The following is a 15053-nucleotide window of genomic DNA, read 5'->3' as shown; positions in this document are numbered from 1 at the left end:
TTCGTAATCCAATGAAAAATTCACGGCCCTCTTTTACGGGTCTCCCTGATGATGAATGAAGATATTCCCTGCCACGCTTAACTTTTATTTTCCGTTGACAGCAACCGAGACGGAGAAGACACGTAAAAAAATATAAATACTTTCCCTTTTACGGACCGATTATTATTTCCCCCGCCCCCCCCCCCCACCCCCACCCCACCAAAAAAAAAGATCTTCCCTTACCGTCGTCGAGCCGTGACAACGCTGGTCGTTGCGAGAGCGATTTTTGGTTCCGTGCTCGAATGCTTCATTTACGCGCCCGGCTGAGGCTGCTGCTAAATGAGTATCTTCTGCCTCCCTCGGTCGTCGACTTGCTTCGTTTGTAAACGAAAATTTTCCGAATAGATTTTTTGTGGTTTTGTTTATAGATGACTCCCAGCGCTATACACGTTTTCCGTGTTGTAAATGATATTCTCCCTTTCGATTAATTTGGTTTTGCTTTCATGGCAAGGCTTAATGTGCGTGAGTTTGCATTTATCTCTCTCTCTCTCTCTCTCTCTCTCTCTCTCTCTCTCTTCTCTCTCTCTTTCTCTCTTTTAGGTGCATACCCCATAGAATCTACCCAGGGATGCTAGTTTATCCCTTCAGATTTTTTCATATGCACTTGCCTCACACACTTGCACCCTCTCTCTCTCTCTCTCTCTCTCTCTCTCTCTCTCTCTCTCTCTTTCTCTCTCTCTCAGTAATTCCCCTTTATACCGCTCAGGCTTGTCACGTGTGACAGCAGAGGCGGTTCTTGGATGAAAGAGCATCACGTCACAGCCATTACGTCACGCTGTATTGAATGGGCACTTCTTGGTAACGGGGTTTGCAGGACAGATAGGTTCCTAGATGATGGAAAAATATAATGAAGGGTTTAAGCTTAGAGGTTCATATATATATATATATATATATATATATATATATATATATATAATATATATAACATATATATATATATATATGTGTGTGTGTGTATAGATATGTATAATATATAGTTTATCTTTTTTTCGTTCGTTCGTATCCGTCTCTTTAAGAGAAAAAACGTATAGGTAGGACTTTTTTTTAAGTTTATGGCTTTTGGTTTGTTCTATTAGTTTCTGTAATAATAATAATAATAATAATAATAATAATAATATAATAATAATAATAATAATAATAATAAGATAATAATAACTAAGTATAAAATCAATTAGCATAATGACGCCATATTATTCAACACAATTTGCCTTATATTAATAGTAATGATAAAAATTCAGTATAAGATCAATCCGTATAATGATGCCATATTATTCAACAAAACTCGCCTAATAATAATAATAATAATAAAACTAATAATAATAATATAATAATAATAATCATTATAAGATCAATTCCCATAATGCAGCCATATCATTAAAAAAAACTTGGACGAGTGGTTTGCGTGCTCGCCTACCGATTCGGTGGTCCCGAGTTCGATTCCCCACTCCGCCAATGTGGAATCAGAGGAATTTGTTTCTGGCGATTAGAAATTAATTTCTCGAAGTAATGTGGTTCGTATCCCTCAATAATCTGTAAGTCGCGTTGGAAAGTCCCGAGGAAAGCTGTCAATCAGACCAGTAGTCGGATTAAGCCAAGATATACTTTACTTTTAAAACCCTTGGAGGTCACATCTAGTTAAGATCTCTTTCATTTATGGTCCCGACGGTTTTGGAACATGTATGACAAGTCTAGTTCTTGAGGATGGTTACCCATCCGAGACGTGATCAAATCGAGCACGAATGCACGTCGAATGACGAACGTGGTTACCGAATGGATATTTTCGCTTATTGCCAAGATTCAGCATTCCTTTCTTACTTCCGGTTTTGTTAACTCTCATAATTTTTGCTTACTCGGGGAGTAAGCCTATACAAACTACTTAGTCTAAAAGGTCTGAAAAATGTGTTTTGCATTGAATTAAAGATACAGGGTTTTTAGGATTGGATACTTGATTTATTTAGAATGAAAATGTAAAATATAAATAATGTGTACGTTAAAATGCACAGAGCAATTATTTCTAATAAAATATAGCGTATCTATTTTAATTTTCGTTGGTGCAACAACGCTCTATTTTACTGTAGATTTTAGTACGTGCCCCGAGTAAGCTGGAAGTCTGATCAGCCTTGATTCTTCGGACTCAGGCTAGATAAAGGCACTGGGTTATCAGGACACACTGTCTCTGTACTTGAAAAAATATATCTTACTAAAGCTACAACAAATCAAAAGCAAGAATCAAAATAAACAAGTAAAAATTCTCCGAAGTTTCTTCGGCGCATAGCCACAGCCTGATAGCGGCCTAGTCTATAGCATTACCAGACGCACGACCACAGGCAAATTTAACCTTAAACAAACATAAAAGCCATTGATGATTGGAGGGTGGATGTTCAACATACCAATTGCAGCCCTCTAGCCTCAGTAGTTTTTAAGGTCTGAGGGCGGACAAAAAAAAAAAAAAAAGTGGGGACGGACAGACAAAGAGCCATCGCAATCATTTTCTTTTACAGAAAACTAAATTGGCAAGAAAAACAAATTAAGATGTTTCATCTCCATGAGGCAAAAGGTAGATTTAATTTGTGTAGGACTACCAGGCAAAAAGGAAATAAAGCAAAATAAAAACATGTTGATGACCACCTATTATCAATTACATTTTCATTTCAGAATAAATATCGAGGAACTAGGTGAGAAAAGCGAGTCCCAGGTCACGCTATCTTTGGAAAACGGGAATGCCATAATTGACTGCAATTTTTAATTGCTGGTAACCATTAATGCCAATTCTAAAAATTAAAAGAAATTAATTTTATATATTTAAAGGTTGACCATTCAAGATCTCTATTTATACGATTCTACGAAAACTGTAAGTTACTAAAAATAATATCTAATATTCTAAAGTTCCATTATCTTTTGCTCTAAACTAATTATCCAACAAAAAAGTAGATATCACTTGTCCGGTAAAAATGAGATCACTAGAAAACATATTATTTATTTTTATTTTACCAACCAAATACAGTTATAGATCAAAGCAACATCTAGAAAGTCTAAGAGAATAAACGATATTTCCCAAGACAGCTTATTTTCATAGAAATTAAAACTAATTAAAAACTAAGTTATACTTATAATATTTAAGAAACAATTTAAAAATAAGATGTAAATGTAAAGACAAAAGCGAATATGTCGTTGCATGATAAAAACAAACGACAGACTGAGTGAGATAAATATAATATCGCTACAATATAGTGGCAGATCGTCGCTGTCTCTTCTACAGGTACTCTTTTGGACAGTGCACCAAAGAGATGAATGCAACCCCTCTCCTCTTACAAAGCCAGTAGTATCTACAATCCCACCGTATCCTGAACTTAATCTCCTTAATCTATCTAGCTTTGGAAGTCACTCCATGTTCCTGTTTTCCCCGAAACCTCTTTATCTCTCGTTTGAGTAGGGAAAGTTACGTACTTGTGTACATGCATCAAATCTACATATGTACAGTGAAAAGTTTATTTACTTAAAACACAAATGCATAAACTATCAAATCAAAACTTCAAACTACTGCAATTCTTGAGGATATCATTTTGAAAAACTTGGAACTGAAACTTAGGTACTGAAATTCTTGATTCTTGAGGATATCATTTTGAAAAACTTAGAGCTTAAACTTAAACTGTCTTTTAACCTCGAAAGCTTTCAACCTTCATATATATATATATATATATATATATATATATATATATATATATATATATATATATATATATATATAAAGATATACACAAATACCACAGTTTATTTGGTCAAGAAGGAAGCAAGTTTGATATATACATACCTTAAGCGCCAAAGCTTGCACGACGGTATAGCTGGGTGGTTGTCGTTTTGAAAAATAGATACGTGATGGAACCACAGCGCTATCTATCTTTTCAAGGACGCAGTTTGAGCTGATGTCACTGTCATATATGGACTATTGGCAGGCATTTCCTTTTGTATTTACATGAAGGATACAGGAAAACATGCATTAGAGATGCACACACATACATTATATACATATATGTATGTGTGTATGTGTGTATGTATGTATGTATGTACTGTTAAATCAAATCACAAAATATACGATCTAACTTCGAGGCAGACATTCACTCGATTGTGTTTACATTTAGATAAGCTGATAAGTTTGAGAAAAGATGGAAAGATAAGAGACGGAAAATTCGAAGAAACCATCAAGGCAAAACGAACATGTGACGTAATGACGAAAAATAAAATGTCTTCAATGAACAAGATGATTACCCGTTCCATAGATAACGATGATAAGGGGTGATAGTGATAAGAAGAGAGAGAGAGAGAGAGAGAGAGAGAGAGAGAGAGAGAGAGAGAGAGAGAGAGAGAGAGAGAGAGATAAAGTTTAATGTCCTTGACACTTTAATATTTAGCAGATGCGCTCAATAACATAAGTGGAAATTTATCTACCAAAAGCGTCAAATTGGCTCGTGAAACGTTACCTATTGAGACTATTTTATCCCCTTTTTTTTATTATTTCTATTTTTTTTTTTCACATACTAGTCATATTTTCCAGTGAACCTCGTTCTCCAGGTTAGCAGCCAAATTTATTTGTTTCATAGATGAAAATGTAAATTTTGGATAAAACCAAAATTTCAAGATATGTGGGATGGAGAACCGGCCACATTAGTTAGAGCCTTGGAAATCACTTAGTCTCCAGCTGAGACCCTTCGGGTAAAATGGTGACCTCATAGGTCAGAGAGAAGACTGCTAATGGACAGGGCACTTATATACCTGTACAGATAATAATTCGTAGACGTGATGCTTACCATTCGTTTTTAATTTTATGTCTGACAATATTTCCTGTTTGACAATAGATAGGTATGCTGTGACATCACCAGTTCTCATTATGTTTATAGAGCTATTCTGGTAATTGTGGATGTTTCTTTTACTTATAATAATAATAATAATAAATAATAATAATAAAGTAATAACTAATAATAATAATAATAATAATAATAATAATAATAATAATAATAATAAGTAAATAATAATAATAATAATAATTAATAATCAATAATAATAAATTATTATTATTATTATTATTATTATTATATGTCCTAAAATACCGATCACACACACACAAGCACACACAAGAAAAGGTAAGTACAGTAAACAGCTAAGGACTGAAGATAGGTGTTACATAACAAACAGCATTAAAATGTTGTAAAGAGTAAGCTCATTCACCCACAATTAAAAATCTCATTAGCATCCTGTTTTTTTATACAAAAAAATCCCCCCCTCCCCCCAAAAAAATAAGAATGACAAAGTTGCAGGACAGTTTTACGTACTAACATATCTCAAAGTAGACAATAAATGGATAAACTTTGAATCTCTCTCACACACACATGTCCACACGCTCTCTCTCTCTCTCTCTCTCTCTCTCTCTCTCTCTCTCTCTCTCTCTCTCTCTCTCTCTCTCTCTCTCTCTCTCTCTCATTAGTACCAATTCAAACTACCATAGACACCACTACAACTTTTTTCCCAAGAACTCCCTCTATTCTCCGTGTGTAAAGTTTCCTTTTTATTTATCTCATAAAAAAAAACATTTACATCAGCTTTCGTCATCCTACACTTTTATTTTAAATTCTTATCTCCGAAGGAGTGTATCTAGTAAATTATATGTATGTGTGGCGTTCAAACATGCATTTTATCGAAGTTTTGTTTACATAATATATATTCCTGTGCGTAATATTATATAACTATGCATATTTGTTTTAGTTGGAAACATACTATATATACCTTGCTGCTAAGAGAGAGAGAGAGAGAAGAGAGAGAGAGAGAGAGAGAGAGAGAGAGAGAGAGGTTTTTCATTCTGGAATACGATGTGACGTCATTTTTCACATCAACCAACATCCCCAGGTGGAATCTGCTTCGTCATCTTGGCAAATAGAACCTAACCTTGAGATCCAATCAGAGTCGAAAATCCTTGTCCTAATGGATGCCTTACAAGGTAAAAGTTGTCGCCGAATATGAGGAAGTGGAGGCTATTCAAAAAACAAATAAAGGTCATGAGGAACTGAAAGAGTGATGATGTGCTATGACAAAGGAATGAAATTCCTTCAAGAAAATAATAAAAGTATTTTGGAGTCACTGCGAGGTATCTTATCCTTGGAAACAGCTATTTGTCAAAAACGAAAGGGAAATGCATATTTCCGTATTAGTATTTCAGTAACACCTAATGCCTCTTGCGTCAGACTCCTCCAGGGCTAATTTGCTTTGTTTCAAATTAGTTCAGCCATCTTGGGTAACTCTAGTATGCAGAGGATGTGGCTTATCTAAAAGGATGTTTTTTTCTATTTTCCTCGTACCTTCCTTCGATTGATTGTTTATTAGTTAGCCTAGTTACTCGATACCAAAATGCAGGTCATCTGGGTGTCGAGAAGTTTACATGTTTTTTTGTTTTTGTTTGAGAAGTTTAAGTGTTTTTGTTTTGAGAAGTTTACATAAGCGTTTTTTTTTAGAAGTTTACAGAAGTTTTTTTTAGAAGTTTACATAAGTGTTTTTGGAGAGATTTACATAAGTTTTTTTTTTGAGAAGTTTACATAAGTGTGTTTTTATTGAGAAATTTACATAAGTAAACTTCTCAAAAAAGCACTTAAATAAACTTCAAAAAAAAAAAAAAAAAAAAAAAATCACACTTAATTAAGTGTTTTTTTCCCCAACCCAGACATCAATCTATTGATATTAGCATGCAGTGCGTTCATCAAGCATACTCCACTTCGCTACCTGACTGTTTGCCGTCGTTAATACCGAACTTACTAAGAGGTCTTTGTTTGAGTCTTCGCAGACGTCTTCAATTTCCTTTCTTCTAAGAATCGTTTTTTTTTTTTTTTTTTTAGTTACACTGGAGGGTGCGGCTTTCTTTAAATTTCGCTTTTATTTGTCCATCGGGTCCGGGTTTCATTAAAAAACAGACTTGGCTATTACAACACTTTCCTTAACTTTAGGATTAAGTTTTTTTTGTAAACTGGCGCTGAAGTACCTTGTTCAAATAAAAAAAGTGCCATTGCAGTGATATTTAATGCAAAAATAGCACAAAAAAAACAAGTTCAAAAGACAAAAGACAGCCAGAATACAACGGCCCCTTCTTGATGACCTGCCAGCAATTACTTACTTGGCAAATATTCTTTTATCTAATAAAATGGCAAATAAATAAATAAATAAAGAAATAAAGAAATAAATAAATAAACAAATAGATAAATAAATAAAAAACCGGTGAAGTAAAACGTAATGATATAAATATGAAAAATCTCTCCAAATCATAAAGATGGTTTATTTTTTATCATCAACTTGTTTCACACTAAAGCTTATCATCATTAGCTTTTTCCTTTGTGCCGTCAGTGCACCTTGTAGGCATTACTTGAGTTTCTTTGTGCCTTCGGCCCCTAGCTGCAACCCCTTTCGTTCCTTTTACTGAACCTCCGTTCATATCCTCTTTCTTCCACCTGACTTCCACCCTCTCCTAACAAATGATTCATAGTGCAGATGCTATGAGGTTTTCCTCCTGTTACACCTTTCAAACCTTTCACTGTCAATTTCCGTTTCAGCGCTGAATGACCTCGTAGGTCCCAGTGATTGGCCATTGGCCTAAATTCGACATATATTCAGTTCAATTCAATCATCATTTCACTTCGTTGCACTAAGACGTTTAATTTTCTCCATTATAATTTTTTCAATAGGTTCATTTTTTCATGTTCAAGATAAAAATAGAATAGTAGTGCGACAAAGTTCCCGCACTTCCACGAAAGCATCAGAGACGTAGCAAATTACATGATTTGTTACATACCTCATTTTCTTCAGTAGATTTGGCTTCTCTTCCGGGAAAAAACACTTCCAAAATCTTGTCCCTTTCCTTGATATCCTTATCAACTAGATAAGTATCATTTTAGTTAGTGAGAGAGCTTCCTCCCTTAGATTTTTTAAGTAGGCCCGTTGCCCTTAAACAACACATTGTATTACGGTGCTTGCACACTTCAATAAAACGTGTCAAATATATATATATATCTTTATATATATATATATATATATATATATATATATATATATATATATATATTCTATATATATAGAATATATATATATATATATATATATATCTCTATATATAATACTTTATATATATATATATATATAGATAATATATATTATAATATATATAGATATATATATATATATATATATATATATATATATATATATATATATATATATATAATATTACCCAACTGGTTTATAAAACAAGCACGGCCTAAAGTGGAGAACGAACCTTTGGTAAATGCTGGAAATTCGCGTGAAGCGCTGGTTAGGAATGGAATGGAATGAAATGGAATGGAATGGAATATGAGATTTTAGGCTTGAAGCCAAGCACTGGAATCCAAGGGATTATTCAGCGCTATAATGAATTTGGTCCGAGATGAATGTTTATGGCGATGAACATATAAACCAAAAGAGCTGGTTAGAACTGCCAGTTAGTCGTTGAATTATATGCGACTTGTTTGTGATGTGTGGGCGATGACTTGTCTGTGTGGTTATGTAATTTTTTATTTATTTATTTATTTTTTTTTTTATTTTTTTGCTAAGGTGTGGTATATACCCCTAAGCTACACTTACACAGTCAGCACATGAGGTGGAACTTTCTTTTATATTGGCCCCCGCCCCCGTCCCCGCTCCCGCCCAAGGGGTTTTAACCCGGTATGTATCCACCTTTGTGGCGTTTTTAGTACAAACCAGTTGGGTATGACCGTAAAAACATAAAACAAAAGACTGTAGTTATCATAAAGATAATGACCCCGAAAACCCTGGGGGGTGGGTGATGGGGGGGGGGGGTGGGGGGGGGCTAACTATCATCAAGAACCGTGAGGGTTACACTTCACTTATGCAATCCATGTCTCAGTTTCAAAATAGGTCGGTGGCATCACACAAGCAATTAACCTGGTATCTTCTAGCATTATCAAGCAAACCTTTGCTTATAATAGGCTATTATCTGAAGGCAAAAATTGAAGTTAAACCTATTCTGTAAGTTGATGTTACAACAAACCGGGTTTGGAAAATCAGATATAGACAGAATACACTTCTTCATATTTGGTGTCTTGACAGATATCAGATATTCGCAAATTTTAGGTAACTTTTATGCGCTGTTCTGTTTCTCAAGTTTTCGTAAAATTTTCAGTAAGGTCTTTTTTGGGAAATGTCTGATGCAATTTACCTCAGAATATTACTAAGGGGAGAAACTATTTGATTATGACATTCAATATTTGTTCAAACTTTAACAATTGACAAAGTAACTTCTTAGTTACAAATGATAATGTCTAACAAAGTTGACCTCAGAATATTGATTCGTTGGGAAACGATTAGATTACAACATTCAATATTTCTTCATATTTTAACACTTGACAAGAATAATATCTTCGTTACAACTGGACAGCGAAACATCATATAAATCACATAAACAACTATAAAAGGAATATTTCACATTAAAAAACAAAAATACGCAAGCTATCAAGTACACTGTTTACAGATTTATTTCTTGCCGCGTCATTTAACGACAAGTGCAAGTAATATTCGGAAATAAAAAGTCGAAAGAAAATCTCGTATATTTTTTTCCTCGGTAACCAAAACCTTGCTTCCTTATTACGCACCATGACGTCGTTTGTCAACAAAAGCCATTCATGTCGTATTCAAGAATGAGACATTCCTTTCCATTCTAAAGGAAGATCGTAGGGTGGGCCATTACTACTTTGTTTATTACTAGACTTTGAAATCTGGAACGAAATAGTTTTACCCAAATGTGACAATAGAAGAGATTTAGAACATGATCTTAACTCACATGAATAAATTGAGAGAAACTTAGGAGACCTAAAATAATAAGAGCCTCACAATTCACAAGTAGTACAGCGTCCTTGCAACAGACCCCTAGGGGTCTATATTTAGGGGCGCCTTTAGCAGGGAGGGGGTTGCTGGGTGGGGTACTTCCCACCCTCAAGACACTGACGGGCCCCCCAAAGACTTAGTTTGCCCCTCCTAGCCGTTGAAGTAATAATGATTATGATAATAATAAAATTCACTCCAAGGTGAATCTGATATAAATCCAAAATGCGTACAAATTTCCAAAAAATTCTCGGGGGTGCTCACAAGGGGGGCGGCCCCCAACCCCCAGCTAATACTGCTCGCTTCGCTCGCCTCCCCAACCATACCATAAGTTCTGATTTTTTGGCCCGCCAACCGCGCCCCCCCCCCCCCACCGCGACCTTAAAGAAAAATCTGAAATGACGCCACTGTCTATGATGAATGCCCATGGATCACAATGAGGCCCGACAGCCACCAGAGGTTGCAGGGACATAGCATCCTATTGCTAATCCTCTTCAACTCCCCTTTAGTATTGGTGTGACGTTCAGTGATTTTTAATACATCTCGAATTCTTGGCTTTCTTTGTTTCCTAATGACAGTTAAGGCTTTGGAAACTTCTCCTTTCTTCTGCTCCTCGAACTCTTTTTAAAACCTTCCTCTTTTCCACTTCCTTTCTTCCTCTTTTCGGCTTTACCGTGCCTGACCTAGATAAGGGTATTAGTCTGCCAGTCCCGATGGCCTCTACAATTTGAAAGAATAAACCTGGAAAATGTGGTAAGATCATAATGGAGACAATAATCCTCAGTAATATACTTAAAGGTTTATGAATCCTCCGCCATAAAAATGACAGAAAATCAACAGAACGAAAGTAAAGGCATTCAAAAAAAATAAAAAATAGTAACTAATCCCAAAAGAAGGATTTTGAACCAACACTAAATATGCCTGAGTAGGACTTTACAGTGATAAATCACCGTGCGTGACACTAAAGGAAAGTTATTCTTTTATGGAGTAAGAGACTTCTCTTCAAAAGGCCGAGGAGATAAGTGTCACTCAAGACAAGGATAACAAGAAGTAAGAGTTCTTGAAATAAGCGTCGGAATAAAAGCTGGCATAAGAGATCATTTGTCTTCCAGTGTTCAGCTAAAGTGATAATCTTGGCAAAAGAGATAATTTGTCTCCCAGTGTTCTGCTCAGGTGACAATCTTGTATTTCAGAATCATGACAGGAAGAGAAACTTGACAAAATTAAGCAAATACCTCTATATCCAGACTCGAATACGTAACTACCGAGATGTTCTTATTAATATTTTGCTATGGAAGAGGCTCGGTTCCAAACTTGCAGGCCTCAAAGTTTTCGATTTTTTCTTTCGCAGACAGACAAAGCCTCAAAGTTACGATTTTTTTCTTTCACAGACTGACAGAGCTTCCGACAGACTTCCAAAGTTCTGAGGTGTTTCATAACCTAAATCCAGAGTTGTCGAGCCACAAACGTTAAGAAATGTATGTTTACACATGAAATGCTAATAGTCACAAATGAGGGGAAACGTTTTCATTCATTCATTCAATCAACATTTTAATTAATGACTGGCTAAAGAAATTTCCACTTTAAGTGGGTTTAACTTTTCTGTAAATAATATCTGATGCCATATTTTTCTCAGGCATATATTTCAATTACATATATTTTCTAGCATAACAGGTTTCAATTGGCATTCGTTGGAAAGAAAATGTGAATATAAAACTAGGTTTTTGAATGAAAAAACAAAGCGCAAAGCTACCGTAAAGAAACGCAAAGCTGGTGTAAAGAAACGCTGGGTGTGGTCAGTAGCCGGATGACTGACATTATATAAATGTCAGACTTTCTTACGTTGGTTCATCTCTTGAGACTATCTCTGATGGCATGAGGATAGACAGACCAATCCTCTCCTTATATCAAGTGTAGGGAACCTTCCGATAGGACGTAGGAATGCTTGTAAAACCTCGGTTATGCAAATGCCAGCTAAAGATGCCAGTAAAATCGACAAACTCCTCTGTTCAGTTTAGTTACTTGATACATAAACTTGGTATCATTTCAGCTGATCTGCTATGATATGATCGTTGCTAAGGCAATTCAGTTAGTTGATGGACAGAGGCATCGCCAGTTTAGTTCATCCACGATTTAAGATCAAGATATGAAGGACGGGTTTATTTTCTGTTTCCTCACATATATTCATCTCTCTCTCTCTCTCTGTGCGCGTGTGTGTGTGTATGTGTGTGTGTGTGTGTGTGTGTGAGAAAGCTGATTTCGCTTTGAAGCCCTCCTGGGTGTATAATCTGTTGACTGTTTAAGTTTTTTTTTCCTGTAGTTAAAAATCCAAGGAAAGGAAAAAAGAAAAAGCAAGTGTATCGTCTGTTGACTCTTTAAAAGTTTTTTTTTTTAAGCTGAAAATCCAAGGAAAGAAAGAAAGAAAGAAAAAGAAAACCTTGCCAATCCCTTACCCTTCATATACCACATGGAGACACATAAATGCACGTACTGTCCATATACACAGACCCCATTTAAAACCGTCGAATGGCTTAAAAAAAAAACCTAATCTTCCATGAAAGCCAACTCCCTTGCACAATAATCACCTCCTCCGTCTACCTGCCCAATCGTTATGAAAAACGTGACGACAATATATATATACTACTCTCCAACTCGGCTGCTGCTGCTCCCGACATCATACTATTTACCGCATGACGCGTTCCCGCCACTTCACGGCTGGCTGGTCTCTTTTTTCCGGTCACGACTTATCGAGTACTCGATTTCGGGGAGCGTTCCAGAAAGAAGGGATATCTATTTACCCTTATTTATTCCCCCGCGTCATCTTCGGTTGATGTTTCCCTTCGAGCCTGGGGTTGGGGAGATTGGCAGGGACGTGGGGAAGAGGACCTATACGAGGGGAAGAGGTAACGACAGTGTGACTGACACCTTTGGTTCATGGTTCAGGTCAAGTGTGACTGGCACCTTTGGTTCACGTCAGTGTGACTGACAGCTTTGGTTCATGTCAGTGTGACTGACACTTTTTGGTACCGTGTGACTGCCACAGGTTCTTTTTACGGTTTGGGTGACTGACACCTGGTTCCTGGGAGTGTGACTGACACCTTTGGTTCCTGAGAGTGTGACTGACACCTTTGGTTCCTGGGAGAGTGTGGACTGACACCTTTGGTTCCTGGGAGTGTGACTGACACCTTTGGTTCCTGAGAGTGTGACTGACACTTTGGTTCCTGAGAGTGTGACTGACACCTTTGGTTCCTGAAGTGGACTGACTTTGTTCCTGGGGAGTGTGACTGACACCTTTGGTTCCTGAGAGTGTGACTGACACCTTTGGTTCCTGGGAGGTGACTGACTTTGGTTCCTGGAGAGTGTTTGGACTGACACCTTTGGTTCGAGTGTGACTGGACACCTTTGGTTCCTGGGAGCGTGGTTACTGGACACATTTGGTTCCTGATCGTTGTTGACTTTGAACACTTTGGTCCTGAGAGTTGGGGACTGACACCTTTGGTTCCTAGAGGATGTGACGACACTCTGTGTTTGGACTGACATTTGGTCCTGTCCAGGAGTGTGACTGACTTGGTTCCTGTGTGTTTGGACTGACACTTTGGTCCTGGGAGTGACTGACACCTTTGGTTCCTGAGAGTGTGACTGACACCTTTGTTCCTGAGAGTGACTGACACCTTTGGTTTCCGAGTGTGACTGACACTGGTTTCTCAGTGTGACTGACACCATGGTCCTGACAGTGAGATACTGTTCACCTTTGATGTGGACTGACACCTTTGGTCCGACAGTGTGACTGACACCTTTGGTTCCTGACAGAGACTGACTTTGGATTCTGTGTGACGGACACCTTGGTTCCTGGGAGTGTGCTGACACCTTTGGTTCCTGAAGTGAGCTGACACCTTTGGTTCCTGAGTGTGACTGACACCTTTGGTTCCTGACAGTGACTGACACCTTTTGGTTCCTGACAGTGTGACTGACACCTTGGTTCCTGACAGGTGTGACTGACACCTTTGGTTTTCCTGACAGTGAGACTGACACCTTTGGTTCCTGGTGTGCTGACTGGAAACACTGTTCCTGAGAGTGTGACTGACACCTTTGGTTCCTGAGAGTGACTGACACCTTTGGTTCCTGACAGTGGATGACACCCTTTGTCCTGAGTGTGACTGACACCTTGGTTCCGGGTGGGAGTGTGACTGACACCTTTGTTAGTTTCCTAGAGTGTGACTGACACCTTTGGTTCCTGGGAGTGTGACTGACACCTTTGGTTCCTGAGAGTGTGACTGACACCTTTGGTTCCTGAGAGTGTGACTGACACCTTTGGTTCCTGGGAGTGTGACTGACACCTTTGGTTCCTGGGAGTGTGACTGACACCTTTGTTTCTGAGAGTGTGACTGACACCTTTGGTTCCTGGGATGTGGACTGACACCTTTGGTTCCTGGGAGTGTGACTGACACCTTTGGTTTCTGAGAGTGTGACTGACACCTTTGGTTTACGTCAGTGTGACTGACACCTTTGGTTTACGTCAGTGTGACTGACACCTTTGGTTCATGTCAGTGTGACTGACACCTTTGGTTCCACGTCAGTGTACTGACACCTTTGGTTTACGTCAGTGAGACGACACCTTTGGTTCCTGAGTGTGACTGCACCTTTGGTTCCTGACAGTGAGACGCACCTTTGGTTCCTGAGAGTGTGACTGACACCTTGGTTCCTGAGAGTGTGACTGACCACCTTTGGTTCCTGAGAGTGTGACTGACACCTTTGGTTCCTGAGAGTGTGACTGACACCTTTGGTTCCTGAGAGTGTGACTGACACCTTTAGTCCTGGGAGTGTGACTGACACCTTTGGTTCCTGAGAGTGTGACTGACACCTTTGGTTCCTGAGAGTGTACTGACACCTTTGGTTCACGTCAGTGTGACTGACACCTTTGGTTCACGTCAGTGTGACTGACACCTTTGGTTCACGTCAGTGTGACTGACACCTTTGGTTCACGTCAGTGTGACTGACACCTTTGGTTCCTGAGAGTGTGACTGACACCTTTGGTTCTGACAGTGAGACTGACACCTTTGGTTCCTGAGAGTGTGACTGACACCTTTGGTTCCTGACAGTGAGACTGA

The 15053-nt window shown here is 37.8% G+C and overlaps 1 protein-coding gene across 1 annotated transcript in view; it reads right to left on the bottom strand.

The window, feature by feature from the left end:
- The window catches only part of LOC135225097 (uncharacterized protein DDB_G0271670-like), a 36950-nt gene that overhangs the window by 21715 nt on the left and 182 nt on the right, over positions 1 to 15053 (bottom strand). The window contains exons 1-3 of the mRNA XM_064264354.1: positions 14987 to 15053; positions 14612 to 14815; positions 13000 to 14421 (exon numbers count right to left, since the gene is read on the bottom strand). The exon at positions 14987 to 15053 is cut by the window's right edge and continues 182 nt beyond it. Of these exons, the coding sequence (XP_064120424.1) occupies positions 13000 to 14421; positions 14612 to 14815; positions 14987 to 15053 (1693 nt within the window). The remainder of the gene's footprint in view (positions 1 to 12999; positions 14422 to 14611; positions 14816 to 14986) is intronic.

Source organism: Macrobrachium nipponense, chromosome 12 (assembly GCF_015104395.2).
Source record: "Macrobrachium nipponense isolate FS-2020 chromosome 12, ASM1510439v2, whole genome shotgun sequence".
Lineage (NCBI taxonomy): Eukaryota > Metazoa > Arthropoda > Malacostraca > Decapoda > Palaemonidae > Macrobrachium > Macrobrachium nipponense.
The sequence above is the reverse complement of the archived record's forward strand: the minus strand, read 5'-3'. Positions and strand labels throughout refer to the sequence as shown.